This window comes from Rattus rattus, chromosome 2 (genome assembly GCF_011064425.1).
Source record: "Rattus rattus isolate New Zealand chromosome 2, Rrattus_CSIRO_v1, whole genome shotgun sequence".
Lineage (NCBI taxonomy): Eukaryota > Metazoa > Chordata > Mammalia > Rodentia > Muridae > Rattus > Rattus rattus.
The window spans coordinates 9,482,917-9,500,052 of NC_046155.1; the positions used below are offsets into that span (position 1 = coordinate 9,482,917).

At 37.3% G+C, this 17,136-nt stretch overlaps 1 protein-coding gene across 1 annotated transcript; it reads left to right on the plus strand.

The window, feature by feature from the left end:
- Positions 1-1,414: 1,414 nt before the first annotated feature.
- On the plus strand, positions 1,415-13,942 carry LOC116891345 (solute carrier family 22 member 27-like). Its single transcript, XM_032892337.1, has 5 exons — positions 1,415-2,338; positions 3,372-3,475; positions 8,984-9,138; positions 9,229-9,397; positions 13,711-13,942. Exons 1-5 carry the CDS (start codon positions 1,937-1,939, stop codon positions 13,940-13,942), a joined length of 1,062 nt encoding a protein of 353 aa, XP_032748228.1. The 5' UTR covers positions 1,415-1,936.
- Positions 13,943-17,136: the final 3,194 nt, after the last annotated feature.

Consider the following 17,136-nt stretch of genomic DNA (forward strand, 5'->3'; position numbering starts at 1 on the left):
TTAGGATTTTATTGCTGTGAACAGACACCATGATCAATACAAGTTTTATAAAGGACAACATTTAATTGGGGTTGGCTTACAGGTTCAGAGGTTCAGTCCATTATCATCAAGGCAGGAGCATGGCAGCATCCAGGCAAGCATGGAGGAGCTGGGTTCTACATCCTCTCACAGAGGAAGCCAGGAATAGATTGAACATCTGCAGGCAACCAGGAAGACGTGTGCAAGGCCACGCCCACAGTGACACACTTCCTACAACAAGGCCATACCTTCTCAGAGTGCCACTCCCTGGGCCAAGCATATGAAAACCATCACAACTCTTATGTGATGGATGAAATTCCTTTTTGGTCCAATCTATTTGAGTTCTGTAGGCTTCTTGTATGTTTATGGACATCTCTTTCTTTAGGTTAGGAACTTTTCTCTTATAATTTTGTTGAAGATATTTACTGGCCCTTTAAGTTGGGAAGCTTCACTCTCTTCTATACCTATAATCTGGACTTTTTATTGTGTCCTGGGTCTCCTGGATATTTTGTGTTAGGAGCTTTTTGCAATTTGCATTTTCTTTTACTACCATGTCAATGTTTTCAACGGCATCTTTTGTCCATGATATTCTTTCTTCAATCTCTCATGTTTTGTTGGTGATGCTTGCATCTATGACTCCTGATCCTTCCCCTAGGTTTTCTATCTCCAGTGTTGTCTCCCTTTGTGATTTCTTTATTCTTTCTATTTCCATTTTTAGATTTTAGGATTTTCAATTCCTTTACCTGTTTGGTTGTGTTTTCCTGTAACTGTTTTTAAGGGATTTTTTGTGTTTCCTCTTTCAGGTCTTCTACTTGCTTACATATGTTCTTCTGTATTTCTTTAAGGGATTATTTATGTCCTTCTTAAAGTCCTTTATCAACATCAGAGACATGATTTTAAATACAACTCTTGCTTTTCCTGTGTGTTTGGGTATCTGGTATTTGCTGTGGTCGGAGAACTGGGTTTTGATGATGCCAAATAGTCTGGGTTTCTGTTGCTTAGGTTCTTGCACTTACCTCTTGCCATCTGGTTATCTCTAATGTTAGTTGGTCTTGATGTTTCTGGCTGGAGTTTGTCCCTTCTCTGTGCCTGTGAGCCTGTGATCTTAAGAATCAGAGCATTCTGGGGTTGGGGATTTAGCTCAGTGGTAGAGCGCTTGCCTACCAAGCGCAAGGCCCTGGGTTTGGTCCCCAGCTCCGAAAAATAGAAAAGAAAAAAAAAAAAGAATCAGAGCATTCCAGGGACACCAGCTCTCTCTGGGCAGGCTTTGAGTTGAGGGAGCTGTGGGGCAGCCTTAGCTCTTGGTGCAGAGGGAGACGGGAAAGTTCCTGTCCCAGGCTGCTCCAAGGTTCCTGTGCCCTGTGAGCTCCCGGTGGGTCTTTCTTTGGAAAATTAACGGAGCAGAAATGGCCTCTCACCTGTGTGCTTAGGAGTGAGAGTGCTCCTGGGAGACCAGGTCTCTCCAGACCGATTTTGGGTTTGGACGCCTGTGGGACAGTCTTAGTTTGGGCAGAGATGAGACTGGTCCACTTTCTCATTACACCTTCTGTAGTACATAATATGTAATAGATTAACTCTTTTATTATTTTCTGAGATTTGAAGATCAATGTCCATATTTAACCGTGGGGATTGTGTAAGCAAAATTCCTTTAAAAATAAATCTTTAACAAATCCTATTGCAGAAATAAAAACATTAGTAATATGCTTGGTGACTTTAAAACAAGAAACTCCATGCCGAACCCTTAGCTCCCTAGAAGGTAATGGTTCTCTGACTGCAATGGAGAAGTAATGAGGGGCAAACAGCACAGGATCAACCCTGTTATGGTGTCTTTGTGAAATACATATTCTTTTAAAATACTTTGTACTAATTTACATGAAAGTATTATTTGTGTCTCATTGGAGATATTTATTCAGCTTCAATGGCCTTTCAGGAACTCCTGAATCAGGTAGGAGGCCTAGGGAGATTCCAGATCTTTCAGATGGCTTTTGTTTTTTTAATCAATGTTATTGTGGTACCTCATGGTACAATTGAGAACTTTACTGCAGCCATTCCCAGTCATCGCTGCTGGGTCCCGATCCTCGACAATGTCACTGTCTCTGATAATCACAGTAGAATCCTGAACCAAGATAAACTCCTGAAGATCTCCATCCCCTTGGACTCCCATCTGAAACTAGATAAGTGTCGTCGTTTTGCCCAGCCACAGTGGCATCTTCTTGATTTGAATGATACTTTCTCCAGTGTCACAGAAGCAGACACTGAGCCCTGTGTGGATGGCTGGGTATATGACAGGAGTAACTTTCATTCTACCACTGTAACTAAGGTAAGTCATTCCCCAAAATGAAGTAATGATGTGGCTTTACCTATAGCAGAAATAATGGATATTCATTTAGCTCAGTCTTCAACTGTTAGCCAACATTGATAACTGTGAAACATTTCTCATTCGTCTAGTATTTTATTCTAAGCATGAACACTGTTTATTATTAATTTATTTATCAGTGTTTTCTAGAATATATGTATGAGTACCACATGTGTGCTTGATGCACAAAGAAGTAAAAATAGGGTGTTTTAGCCCAGGAAACTGAAATTGCAGCAGTTTGTGAGCCACTATGTGTATGTTAAGAACTGAACTCAATGCTCTCTTTGGTGTCTCTTCAACCTAAATCTACTTAGTGAATGTACTACTTATTTTATGAAAATACGTACGTGCTTTCTTAAATGTGTTATAAAAAGACAGTGTTATTCAGTCTTTATTTAAATTTTAAAAAGAACTGGGTGATTATATAAAATCATGAGGCCATCTAAAGCTATTACTCAAAGTTAGAGTAATGCAGGGTACAATCTCATCATTGCCAAAAAAAAAAAAAAGGATATATATTTACCTCTATAACAGGCTTGAATGTTTCTCATTGTTAGAACACTGTCCTACTTGGTTAAATACTCACTTTTAGCAAAATAAGAAAAGAAAAGAAAGAAATAAGGGGTGGGGTAAGAGAATGCAGTCATTTCTAGGCTCTATCTATACCTGGGGGAAGAATGTGAGAGTTATACACTGATATGTGTATTCTAGAAAATGCTTTAAATATTTCAAATGACTGTACTTTATGGCCTAGTTTAGAGTACTTCTTAGCACATTTTACAAATCATTAACCTAAGCTACAAAGAGTTAGCTGAATGTCCTTAGAAAGATGTAACTTTAGCTGATAGTAGAAATATTATTATATCCAAAAGAAATGTTGAAGAGAAAGATAGGACTTCAAGGTTAAACCAGAGGTTATGGTGAAGACTTACAGCAAATGATACTGAGTAGCTATAATCTCTGAGTTGGCCATTTTCTTCTTCTTTTTTTTTTCTAGTGGGACCTGGTGTGTGAATCTCAGGTACTGAATTCTGTCACTAAATTTTCATTTATGATTGGTGCATTTATAGGAGGTATTGTAAATGGACCTCTATCAGACAGGTGAGTGTATTTAGGGTTCTCCTGTCCACTCCATGTACTTTTAGCAGCTGTGACTCATTGAAGATGATTGTAACTTATACTGTTCTACTTCTTCCACTGAACCAATAAGAAAATCTATGAACATGTGTTCAAGAGGCAGGTACACAAGACAGTTTAGAAACAGAGAAAAAGTTAACTATGGAATCAAGATTAAGTAATGTCATATCATTAATTTCCCCATATTCATATTTTTTATTATAAAAAATGTTCTTCATCAAGGCACTTTTACCCCTTACTCCAGAACATTGAATTGAGTAGATGTGATTCCAAGTGAAAAAATAAGGTATTTTAGTTGCTTGTCACTACAAGAAGTATGTTTTTTGATGCCTGTGGGATATACGATCATGTGTCATTGGGAATGTGTTGGTTGAAGGTGACAGTTGTCTGAGTCCAGCCATCTCAGGGATAACTTCTCCATCTTGTTGCCAGGGTCAAACTAAGTTCATGTTTTCAGGCCAGAAACCAATTTCTATCCTGTTTCACCAGATGTTTCTTGTTTGTCTGTTAATCTGTAAATTAGAAAAGAATGTGAAGAGTTGCCTGTTAACTACGTTAACTAAGTTAATTAAGAGTTAAGTTAACTGTAAACTAAGATACCCAAGTCATAAGTGTATATAACTGTTTGCCTGTCATGACCTAATTAAGTACATGCAGCTTGTTGACTCATTGGTCCCCTAATCATTTTGAGTTATGGGCCAGATGTCCAGAATGAGGTATGACCATCCAGACTCTGAGTCAAGGACCTGCTAAGCTCTATAAACTCGTTTCCTGTGACTGGCTGGCTCCAATCAGTGACAAAACCTTAATGGAAATTCCTTTTCACAACCTTTTGTGTTAAAATATAACTAGACAATGCTACAGCTCCCCTGTTCCACTCTTGCTTTGTGGTTTTTTATCCTTTAACAATGCTGTATAATATCCCTTTAAAGACATGGTTCAGAACCTGCTTGAGTGCTTAGAAAATAAAGCCTTGATTTTAACCTCACTTTTTGAAGTGAATTTTCTCAGCTTCTTGCAGAACCAAACTTTTAGAAGTTATACCTCTCATTTCTATGCTTTTTTTCTGCTGGCACATCTTTCTGACAGTTATAGATTCCATAATATGTAATTAGGCAAATAAATACTGTAGCGACTAATTGTGGAATAAGAATTGGCATCTTGTGCTTGATAATATTTTCTTTAAATTAACAAATAATTTCTGCAAATCAATTTGCTTCAGTTTTCTTCTCTCTTATATAGACACTCCTATAAACAATATAGGTTGTAACAGAGCTGAACCAATCATATATTTTGAGATAGGTTATTTATAGGGAGATGAAACGTGGGATGTTCTAGTGAAGGAGAAATATTCATCCTTCAGGAAAACTCAGGAGATAAACAATCAAATAACTTAAAGAAGACTCTGAAATTGACCAGATTAATTAGTCCCCTTCTTTTCCATGCATGTATAAGTAGTATGCATTTCTCAGAGACACTGTCAGACAAGTTGATCTGCCTAGAAAGAGTTCACATTCGCTGAACACTCTGGAAAAGACAGAATTCTTCATAGGAAGAGGCTCAAACTAGTTGTGTTAACAGCAAAGGCCATCCATTAACCTGTTGGACTATTTGCGAACCAGGTAGATAATGTTTCCAGTTTTCTGGTATGTTTCCAGTTTTCATGAGCTAGCTCTCATGCGGGATGGGTTTGGTGATGGGGCTGTCTTTGAGTCATGTTACTTCTTTAAGGAATTTCTCATCCATATTCATTTGATTAGCACAATAAAACTCATTGGTTCAACAAGTTAGATTTTTATTGTATATTTTCTTTAGTCTCTTTTCAGTTCCGTACCTAAAGTGACTAGACATTTGTTATTATCTTTAAAAATAATGTCACATAATGCTACCATAGAGGAATATTAGTTTCTTCTTTGAGTAGTGCCACAGAAAATGACAATCTCAAAGATGGGGTAATACATTTAATGACATTCTTGGAAAAATGTGTCAAAACTTTAGATAGTATGATAAAATGAAACAGAGACATTAGAAACTTTTGTAGTTGGGGTCTCATTCTTCCTTCTAGCCCCATGGTCCCAAAATAAGATGCAGACTCAAAATATATTTACGAATTCCTTGGCCAGAAAGCTGTGCCTATGCTCTTTTATGACTACACCATAACTAAAGATAACTCATTTATTTTAACCTACATTCTTCCACATGCCTGTTTACCTCTGCTCAGATACCATTTATAGATCTCCTCATACTTTCCAGAGTCAATCTCTAAACCCTGGCTATATACCCAAATCTTTTCTCTCTTTTGTATGTCCAACCCCTATTTCCAGTTTAAGCAATAGGCCATAGGTTTTTTGATACACCCATACAATACAAAATAGAGTGTGTCTACAAAAAGGCATAAAACAGAAAATGCTTTTTTAAAATTTTTTATTAGATATATTTCTTTACTTACATTTCAAATGTTATTCCATTTCCTTTCTTAAAACAGGTTAATGAAGTCACTCAAGTCCCAGAGTACTAAATTTTAACAACAAAATCAATCAAGAAGTGTGTACATGAATAATGGAAAACTCAATTCCAGATTTTCTGTTTTTTAGTGATTCTTCTTTTGGAAAGAAACAAGGCTACCACCAAAGGCTTGCCATCTAAAGCATCAGTACATTTATCAATTTTATAAATGACTATTTCCTGTGAGAATATACCAAATTTAATTTACAGCACTACATAATATTTAAGCCAACCAACCTCTATACCTGCCATTTAATCGTTTTACTTAATATAATCATTTATTTATGCATTCTTCTCTAATCTAAATTGAGTCATATTAATATGAGATGTGTATATTATATAAGTACTTATCTAAGCTAGGGTTTCTTGGCTGTTAAGAGACACCATAACCAAGGAAACTCTTATACAGGACATTTATTTGTGGATGGCTGACAGTTGAGAGGTTCAGTCCATTATTATCATGGCAGGAAGCATGCCAGTGTACAGGCAGACATGATGCTAGAGAAGGAGCTAAGAATTCTATATCTTGATCCAAAGACAGGCAGAAAGATATTATCTTCTGCAGGCAGCCAGGAAGAGGCTCTCTTTCTCACTGAGTGGATCTTAGCATTGAGACCTCAAAGCCTACACCCACAGGACATACTTCCTCCAACAAGGCCACAACACTCCAACAAGGCCATACCTCCTAATAGTGCCTTGTTCAACCTGAAACACATAAACTATATGCTTAGGTGGGTGGAATTTTACCCTGGCATCACACATCCTTTAATCACTTTATTTTCTTTTTTCTTTTTTTAGGAGCTGGGGACCAAACCCAGGGCCTTGCGCTTGCTAGGCAAGCGCTCTACCACTGAGCTAAATCCCCAACCCATCACTTTATTTTCTTAAACACAAAATTCAACTCCATTCCACTTCTTGGTGCCTATTTGATACTTGAATCATACATTTTGTACTTTTTCTTTCTCAGCTTATGTATTTCATTTAAATGCTTTTCATAAATTTGAAATTTAGTAACAGAAATTATACCAGGGTCTTTTGAATTTTCTTTGCTAATACAATGAATCTAAATCTCTTTACTTTAGCCTCAGGTGGACTCTTTGAACCAGTGCAAAACCACCCACATTTTCCACTAAAATATGAGAAAATAATCTCTAGGCAACACACTAACATTATTGTCCTCTGAAATCCCTTGAGCCAGGTTTTCACAGCTCAAATCATTCTCAGCAACAATGTCTTCCATATTCCTACTAGGCCTATTTAACACAGCTTATGGCGTTCCACTGATTTCCAAAATCCAACATCCCCAAGTCCACAGTCCTCTAAAAAAAACATGGTCAGGCCTGTCATAGCATTACCCCACTCCTGGTACCAACTTCTGTCTTAGAGTTTTACTGCTCTGAAGAGACACCATGACCAAGGCAATTCTTATAAAGGACAGCATTTAATTGTGACTAGATTACAGTTTCAGACATTGAATTCTTTATCATCATAGCAGGAAGCATGGACGTGTCCAGATAGACATGGTGCTAGAGAAGGAAATGAGAGTTCCATATATTGATCCAAAGACATGCAGAAAGAGAATGTCTTCTGCAGTTAACCAGGAGGAAACTTTATTACACAATGGGAAGATCTTGAGCATTGAAAACCTTAAATCACACCCCATAGAGAATGCATTTATAAATACATTCCTCCAGCAAGGCTGTATCTATTCCAACAAGCCCAAACCTCCTAATAGTGCCACTTCCTACGGTCCAAGCATATTCAAACCACCACAGTACTCATGAGATATAATGTATAATTGATGCTATGATATAAGTTGATGAAAGCTACAAATAACATGTAAGTTTTCCAGTTCCCATTTGTCAGCACAGTTGCTCCTATAACGTCTGTACAAATGATTTGTTCAATTTTACAGAAAGTATTGCATTTTTAGTGTTCTGAGGAACTCAAAATTTTGTTTTCCTGTTTTTAATCACCCTTCCTTGTTCCTCATTCTCAGTGTTGCTCATGTCTCTGAAACTTTCTAGAAGTCTCTTGCCCTGCATCATGATTGCCTTATAGCCTACACTGCAAAGTGGAATTGGAATTTCAAGGTCAATATGTTCAAATTCAGCAGACATAGCTTTTACAAAGGCACACATCAACTATTCCATTGATATTATTTTAGCCACAATCTCTGCAGTACTAAACATCTAAGTGTTGGCTTAGAAACCTAATTTTAGGGGTTGGGGATTTAGCTCAGTGGTAGAGCGCTTGCCTAGGAAGCGCAAGGCCCTGGGTTCGGTCCCCAGCTCCGAAAAAAAGAACCAAAAAAAAAAAAAAAGAAACCTAATTTTACAAGGACTATATGTGTTTTGTACTATGCTCACCTGTCCACCAAAAAGTTCATGTGTTTGAAAACTTTGTACTTTAGCTAATGAAGGTGTTTTGGGAGGACACAGAACATTTGGCAATGGAGTTTTCTTGTGGGAATTGGGTTGCATACATACATATTGTGGGAAATACCTATTTGAGATGTGGTATGATAACCATTTATTAGTTTAGCCTCTGAATGAGTCATCTATCTCATGCTCATGGCACCATACAACACAATTTCCATGCTTTATTCATTGTGTATCTAATGGTATTCTACAAAATATGTCTTTTCTCCCTTAAGTAGCTTTTAAGAAGTATCTTGTCTTATCAAAGAAACAAATCAATATTAAATATGCTAAGTACATTATGTGGTATATAATTTATGATATATTATAATACCAACATAGTATTTTATCAGATGACATGAGTTAATAAAATTGCTGGTTAGAAATTAAGAAAAATATTGTTTATGTATTTATAAAAATGAAAATAATCTTCTGAGTTCATGCACTCTCTGTTATTTACAATTCCTTATTATTTAGAATTATAGCTGTCTTGAAGTTTCAAGCAAACTGAATTCTTCTCATAATCTAATTTCTCCCTTTTTCTCAGGTTTGGAAGGAAGTTCGTTTTAAAATGTGCTTTATTACAAATGGCCATCACTGAAACCTGTGTAGGTTTTGCTCCCACTCTCTTCATTTATTGCTCATTAAGATTCCTGGCAGGAATGACTTTTGAACCCATTATAGTAAATAGTAACTTGCTCAGTAAGTCAAAGATTTTGAAATGGAACGTTGTTCAAACTTTGGTTTTGACCTTGCAAAACCCTTTGGAGTTAATATAACTTTTTCTTTCAGTGTTTGAATGGACAAGCCCTAAATTTCTAGCCATGATGTCAGTGATTGCACCTTGTGCTGGTAGCTTTGGAAGCATGATATTGGCAGGCCTGGCTTTTCCATTTAGAGACTGGCACTACCTCCAGCTGGCAATGTCTGTACCAATTTTCTTCTTCCTTATACTCACAAGGTATGAGCTTTCTTTCTGTGTAATGGAAATCTGTGAAGAAAATGAACAGGAATAAGGACATAAGAAATGCATTTTCCTTTAGTCTACACATGACAATGTGTACTCCTCTTTGAATTTATGGGTCAGGACGACAAGGACTACTGTCAGATAAAACTGAGGGGACTGATTTCTGCATAAACTTGAGCTAAACAAATAATTTTATAAAATCAGACATAAGTGTAACAAGAGCTTCTGGTACATTGAAGAGGATTCACTTCTTATAATAAATTGTGTTTAACTGCAAATTCTGTATTTCACTAATTAACTGGAAGAGATATTATATATCTCTTCATATTATGATTAAACCTTTAATATTAAAGTATATTCAAATAATTGGATATTTTGTCCTAATAGAAAAAATTATACTATTTTATAGTTAAGTGCTATATGCAGAGTTTAAGTTTTTTGGTAGGCAAAACAAAACAAAATAAAACATACAAAACAAAATGATAGTACCAAGGAATGCAGAATAAATATTTTTTCTTCCTGCCTGTCCTTATGTGATAGTTATTCTCTACTTGACTACATCTGTAATGAACTACAATTTATAAATGATAAGCAAACCTATGAGAGATTACTTTTGCTAGTTTTGAAGTGGGTGAATCTGTTTGTAGTCTAGACCTTTGAAGTAGGAAGGCACATATCTTTGATTTGTATCTTGAGGAAAGAAGACACTTTTAATCTGGGCTATACCTTCTGCTAGAAACCTACAAAAGAGCATAGAAGAAGAAAGCTTTTGCTTTTTGTCTGCTTGCCCTCACATTGCTAGAACAACTATTCTTGGAATTGGAGACTAATTCTTTGGGATTTCAGAATATACAGAAGACCAGGTTTTAGGAGTGAGCAACAAGTAGATTCTTGGACTTTCCATGCACAGCTAGTCATTGTTGGATTAGCTTGATAGCATCCTGTAAATCATTAAAATAAATCCAATATATATGTATATATACATAGATGTATATGTACATGTATACATAAATATAATATGCTCATTTATTTATTTGAAATGGTAGAGCAGCAATTCTTTTTAAAACCAAATACTCCACCATGGTAAGGCCCTAAAGGTATGTCCATCATTAATCCTTAAAAACACAAGTTTGTGAGAGGGGCACCAGCTCATTTGTAGAGTTTTGTTGTCATACTTTTTCTTTTGCCAGATAATAGGGTTGGAGATACTGTTGGTTAATTAGATGAATTAAATAAAATATGTTTAATTGAACTCCTGAGGTGGCAGATGCCAGGGGTTAGCAACTGATTCACCAAAGACAAGGTGATTGTATTTTTTGCAATGGAAAGTATGGTGGTTGGAATAGGTATGGCCCTCACATGTAGCTGCTGTATTACAAATGCTAATTATGCTCCCAAAAACTGTTTGCACAAGTGTCTGCATGCACCTTTGGGATACTGCCCCAAGTTGGTTCTGACTGTTAAATCAAGATACCAATAGCTTCTAGCTGGAGAGGAAAAACAGAGGCAGTATTTTAGGCTTTCCCAGGCTTGGGACCAGAAGGAGAAAAGGAAGGAGATAGGCCATGCTGAGCAGAGTGTGTGGACAAAGGAAAGAGAGAAGCTTTAATGGGGTAGAAAAGCAAGGATCACCCCAGGCTCTGGGCTAAGAAAGTATGGCCCAGAGGGTGCCATAAGTGAGTCTGGGGTGCCTAAGATGGAATATAGAATTAAATTCTATGTAATTATATAGAGTTACATAATTAATACCTCAGGATTAACAACACGGAGGTTAGGCAGTGGCCCAGCTCTTCTGCTGTTTAAGATGTACTAAAAAAGGGTCTGAGTGTGTCTTTCATTTGGGAACATATGCTGGGAAGGTTCTGAGATATTTTAATCCTTCCACCTGTTAAAACCCACCCAAATGTCAATCACTTGCCAATATAATGTTTCTCTGACTTCTACTCTATCTCCCTGTCCTCAGGGTGAACTTCTCTTGGCCACATGCTCTTGATCCAGCCTATCTGATGGAAATATCCTCCTCTTCTTGTTTTTTATTTCCTCCCTTTTGGTCTCTTTTAAGACCCCTCATTTGATTCTAAGCTCCTCCTTCCTATCTTTCTGCCCAGTCATATGTCCCTGTCATTTATTGACCAATCATATATTAATGGGGAGAATTCATTACAGTACATTGGTTAATACAGTGCCCTAATATTAGGTTTCATTCTGGTCTGGGGCACAGTATTCAGGTACTGAATACACAACTCACAAGATGAACCCCAACAGTATTCCTTTCCTTACCTCCTTTTAAAAGACTTAACAATTACTACCACAGAGTCATCAGAATATGACTCTACAGGGTGACCACAGACTTAATACAGAGAGACGAGTTTATACAGACAAGTACAAAGACTCATCTGCCACTCCCTTTTTTTATCCACAGTCTATCATTATTATTATGTGTCAGGAACCATCTAGGAAAAGCTAAGGCTAGCAGATGGCCTTTCTAGAGGTGGCCCACTTTTTTGCATGGACTAAGATGGGTAATCTCTGAAAGAGACTTTATCTCAGGATTGCTTCTTGCAACTGATAAGCCTTTCCTGTCATTATTAAATTAACATAACAACTCATAGGAATTAACCAACCCTATTGAGCTGATTTCCTGCACATCAAAATAAAGATTAACTTTCATGAATTAATGCTGTTTTGACAAATTAATGACCTTATAGAGTTCCTGTTTGATTCAAATAATCTTAGAAAGAAAGTTTTAAGGGATGATTTTAGTTGTTTTGCTAAAAAGATGTAATAAATTTAGACTCAAGAATAGAATGTACTCACTCATAGTAGCAAGTAAAGACTACATAATAAGAAATACAACGAGCTTTCAAGATTACACTACAAAGGCAAATTTGTGTTCAAGGCAAAACATTCATTCTAAGTCGGATCCAAGGATGAATCTACAGGTGTGCTCTATGATAGAACAAGGTCATATGAAACTATTGCTTTGAATTTATAATGAGCTTATAGAATGAAACACTGCTTACAACTTAAAATTAGCATCATTTTGTATCTCCCATTTTGTGTAAAATTTTATTTATGAGGTAATTTTCTGAAGAACTTTTGTCTAGAACATATAAAAATGCCAGGGAAAAGAAAGAAATGTGGTTGCTTGGTGGGCTCTGCCCTTTCAATCCATCCATCCATCCAAATGTATATGTCTGGATATATATATATATATATATATATGTATGTATATATATATGTAGGTATATGTGTATACATGTAAGCATGCACAGATACTTATGGAGTTGATTGAGAAAGATAGTTGGGCCAACTATAAGGTGTACAAATGAATGTATGTGTATCTGTGCATATTTCTCAGTATAAAGGATTCTAAAACTTTTTTATTTGTGATGTTTTATGTATTAGCTAATTCTTTTACACACAGAGAACTTTTGTCTATAAAAAATCTGAAAGCATGAAATAAAAGTTGATACAGTCATTTTCAACTTTTTTCAGGTTTGTGTGTTTCCTTGTGTGAATGACTCTTTCTTTCCACTCTGGTTCACAAAGACTTAACTAGCTTCACCAGTGAGGGGCTCCTGGTTGCCTGGCCAGAGAAGGGAGCACTAGCAAGAAATCCTTAACTTATTCCCCTGCTGTTAAGCAACAGGTGTTAATTTGTCTGAAGCCATTGGCTTCTGGCTCCAGAATAATGAATCAAGGAGATAAATATTATTTATACTAAGCAACCTTTACTTTCACAAAACCAGGTTTTCCCCTCAACCTTTGCTCCAGCACAATCAGTTGCCATCCAGAGAGAACCAGTGCTGGGACAAGCTCCCAGTGCTTCCATCATGTAAATGAGAAGCAGGAGCAGGTTTACCCAGCTTGCATGGCCAGAAGTCAGCAACTGATTAGATGAAGTTAGGAATTTGGATGATATAATTAGTATATAATATTTACACAATGTTTCTAATTTAGAGAAAAGAACACATTGTTAAACAACAATTCTTATACCCTAAGGAAATTAGTATATGTCTGTGGAAGCATCGCTAATAGTCTAGTTCCATGAACCATACTACAAATGTATATCTAGGGAGACAGATCCCCACTGGGGATCTCGGTATGCATTTCAAAAGTGAAATAAATTATGTGGCTGAAACAGTCCTAACTTTTAATGAAGGTATTAGATAACAAGATATTACAGAGATTTTTATATCAGAATGTTGTATGTATTCAATTAAAGAACAAAATTTTGAAGGTTAAATTTTGTATAGAAAATGACTTCACAAGGATTGTTTCTACCTCCAACATCTTCTTGACAGGTGGCTGTCAGAGTCAGCTCGGTGGCTCATTGTGACCAACAAACCCCAGAAGGGCGTAAAGGAACTTAGAAAAGTTGCACACATTAATGGAATGAAGAAATCTGGAGACAACATAACCATGGAGGTAAGGATAATGGATGATGGTTATGACATAAAGGAAATAGAAGCTTCGGATGTGCATGAGTTAGTGCCCAAGACGCACACTGCTTACGATTTTCATTCTAAAGACTAAAAGCACTAATTTCATTCCTTTGTTTCTTGAATTCAGTTTATAATATTCTTCTTATAGGATTTCATTCACAAAGTAACTGTTTTAGTGGAATGCTGGTGATATATACTGGTGTGCTACATTTAATATGTTTAGTTAACATAGTTTGATAGTTTTCATTTTATTCTTCATTAAATTTACAGTACCCTATAGAGCATGAGAGAACATAGAATGAATGACAGGGGATAAAAATGAGTCTTTTCTTCTTCTCAACAAATCCCCAACTACTTTCTGTCTGTATGTATGTCTCTTATTTTTTGGTGAACTAATAAGATAAATTAAGATTTCTTACAGAAGCATGTACCAGGAACCAAATTATAGGAGCATGGACAATATACAAGGGGCTGTATCGAGACTTAATACACCTCTCCCTTATCCAGAGCAATCATTAATCATCCATCCTTTCTCAAGATGGTGAAATTTTACTCACTGAATTTTGGGTAGGTCTGGTGGAGATTACCACAGCTGTTGGGAGTGCAATGCCCATGCCATGCCTAGAATACAGCATTGCATATCACCTCGTAGTTGACTTTAGACCTTATATTATCTCAGAACTCTGTTTCACATGATCCCTGATCCTTGGAAATAGTGCTGTATACATATAGATTATGACTTAATCATTTAATAATCATTTAATTTAATAATCACTTATTTTCTGAAGAATGGACAGTTTTAGCTTTGTAGTAGCATTCTCAAACTCTGGAAAGAAGCTTCTCTGATCAAAACTGAAAACAGCATTAATATATGGGCATTAACAAAATCATTAGAAAGCAAGTCAACTTACACATAATCTCCATATAGATAAATAACTGAGTTAGCTCTACTATTATGACTCAAGAGTCCATTGTTGAATAAAATGATGTAGAGTATTGTCTATAGCGGCCTGCATAGTAGCTTTCAGTGCAGTGAGACTAACAACCAGAGAATAAGATTCCAGGTTAATTCTAGCTTGGTGTTTATGAAGTCCAACAACCAGAAATTGTTGTGTATTCAGCAATTGGCTCTTAACGTTCTATTTGGAAATTACTTGTATATGTGCGATCACTAATAGTAATTGTAAAGTATAAAAAACTTCAATCACTGGCTGATGATTCTCAGACGTGCCTACAAGGACTTATACATGTTAAATTAGATTTGGGGAATGACAGAATGGTTATCCAGATTAGTAAAATTGATGAGAAACAACCACCTTAAAGGAACACTACATTGTTCCCTGTGCTTGTGTACTGAGATACGTAAGGAGAGGAAGCTAGCTGAGAATAATATTCAATTCTCTCTTCTTCCATGCATATACAATGCAACTATCTTCCTTTTCAAATTCCTATAAGGTAACACTCTCACTGGAAATTACTACACAATTGGTGTATGTGCCAAAATAAGATTCTTCTTCAAAGATGATTTGTAAGACTTCCTTACCACACCAACAGAAACATTAACTAGTAAAAAAAGTGGAATAGGGGATGTGGTCTTAGTAATGAAAAAGTTCATATTCACTCTCAATGCCTTTATGATCATTGAGGGAGGGATGTAGAAATATTAGAAACTCTGTAGTGAAAAGCCCATGAGAACCTCGCTAATCCTGGCCCACAGCTCCCTGCTCCCAAACCCCGTGGGAGAGAGAGCTCACCACCCAGACAGGTGGGCACTCCTGAGACTGCAGAGCAGGAGAGACCACCAATACTGCCCACCCCTGCCCACATCCCTGGCCCAAGAGGAAACGGTGTAGGGGCTCTGGGAACAGGAAGACAGGGGTACTCAAGCGGCAGGTCCCCAGTGGTCCAGACACCGCTCAAATCTGAAGAACCCGGGCAACAGCTCCCTGCACCCAAATCCCGTGGGAGGGAGAGCTAAACCTTCAGAGGGGCAGACACACCTGGGAAGCCAGAAGAGACTACACTCTGCCCACATTTCTGACTCCAGAGGAAAACACCTAATGCCATCTGGGACCCCTGTGCACAGGGGCCCAGGAAAAGGCAGGGCAGGCCCTTCTGGTTGCTGCCCTCACAGAGAGCTCAAACAGAGACCCCCAGGAGCAACGTGAGCCCTGGGACCAGAGGTAAGACCAACTTTTCTGCTCCAAGTTACCTGCCTGGTGGACTCAGGACACACGCCCACAGGAACAGCTGAAAACCAGTAAACAGGAAAGACTACATGCCTGAAAGCAGAACACTTTGTTCCCATAACTGGCTGAAAGAAAACAGGAAAAAGTTCTATAGCACTCCTGACACACAGGCCTATAGGACGGTCTAGCTACTGTGAGAAATAGCAGAACAAAGAAACACCAGAGATAGCCTGATGGCAAGAGGCAAGCACAGGAACCCAAGCAACAGAAACCAAGACTACATGGCATCATCAGAGCCCAATTCTCCCACCAAAGCAAACACTGATTATCCAAACGCACCAGAAGAGCAAGATCTTGATTTTAAATCACATTTGATCATGATGATGAAGGACTTCAAGAAAGACATAAAGAACTCCCTTAGAGAAACGCAGGAAAACATAAATAAACAAGTAGAAGCCTATACAGAGGAATCACAAAAATCCCTGAAAGAATTCCAGGAAAACACAATCAAACAGGTGAAGGAATTAAAAATGGAAATAGAAGCAATAAAGAAAGCACAAAGGGAAACAACCCTGGATATAGAAAACCAAAGAAGAGACAAGGAGCCGTAGATACAAGCATCACAAACAGAATACAAGAGATGGAAGAGAGAATCTCAGGAGCAGGAGATTCCATAGAAATCATCGACACGGGGTTGGGGATTTAGCTCAGTGGTAGAGCACTTGCCTAGCAAGCACAAGGCCCTGGGTTCGACCCCCAGCTCTGAAAAAAAAAATCATCGACACAACTGTCAAAAAAAATGTAAAATGGAAAAAGGTACTGGTCCAAAATATAAAAGGAAATCCAGGACTCCATGAGAAGATCAAACCTAAGGAAAATAGGTATAAAAGAGAGTGAAGACACCCAGTTCAAAGGACCAGTAAATATCTTCAACAAAATCATAGAAGAAAACTTCCCTAACCTAAAGAAAGGGATGCCCATAAACATACAAGAAGCCTACAGAACTCCAAATAGATTAGACCAGAAAAGAAACTCCTCCTGTCACATAATAGTCAAAATACCAAATGCACGAAACAAAGAAAGAATATGAAAAGCA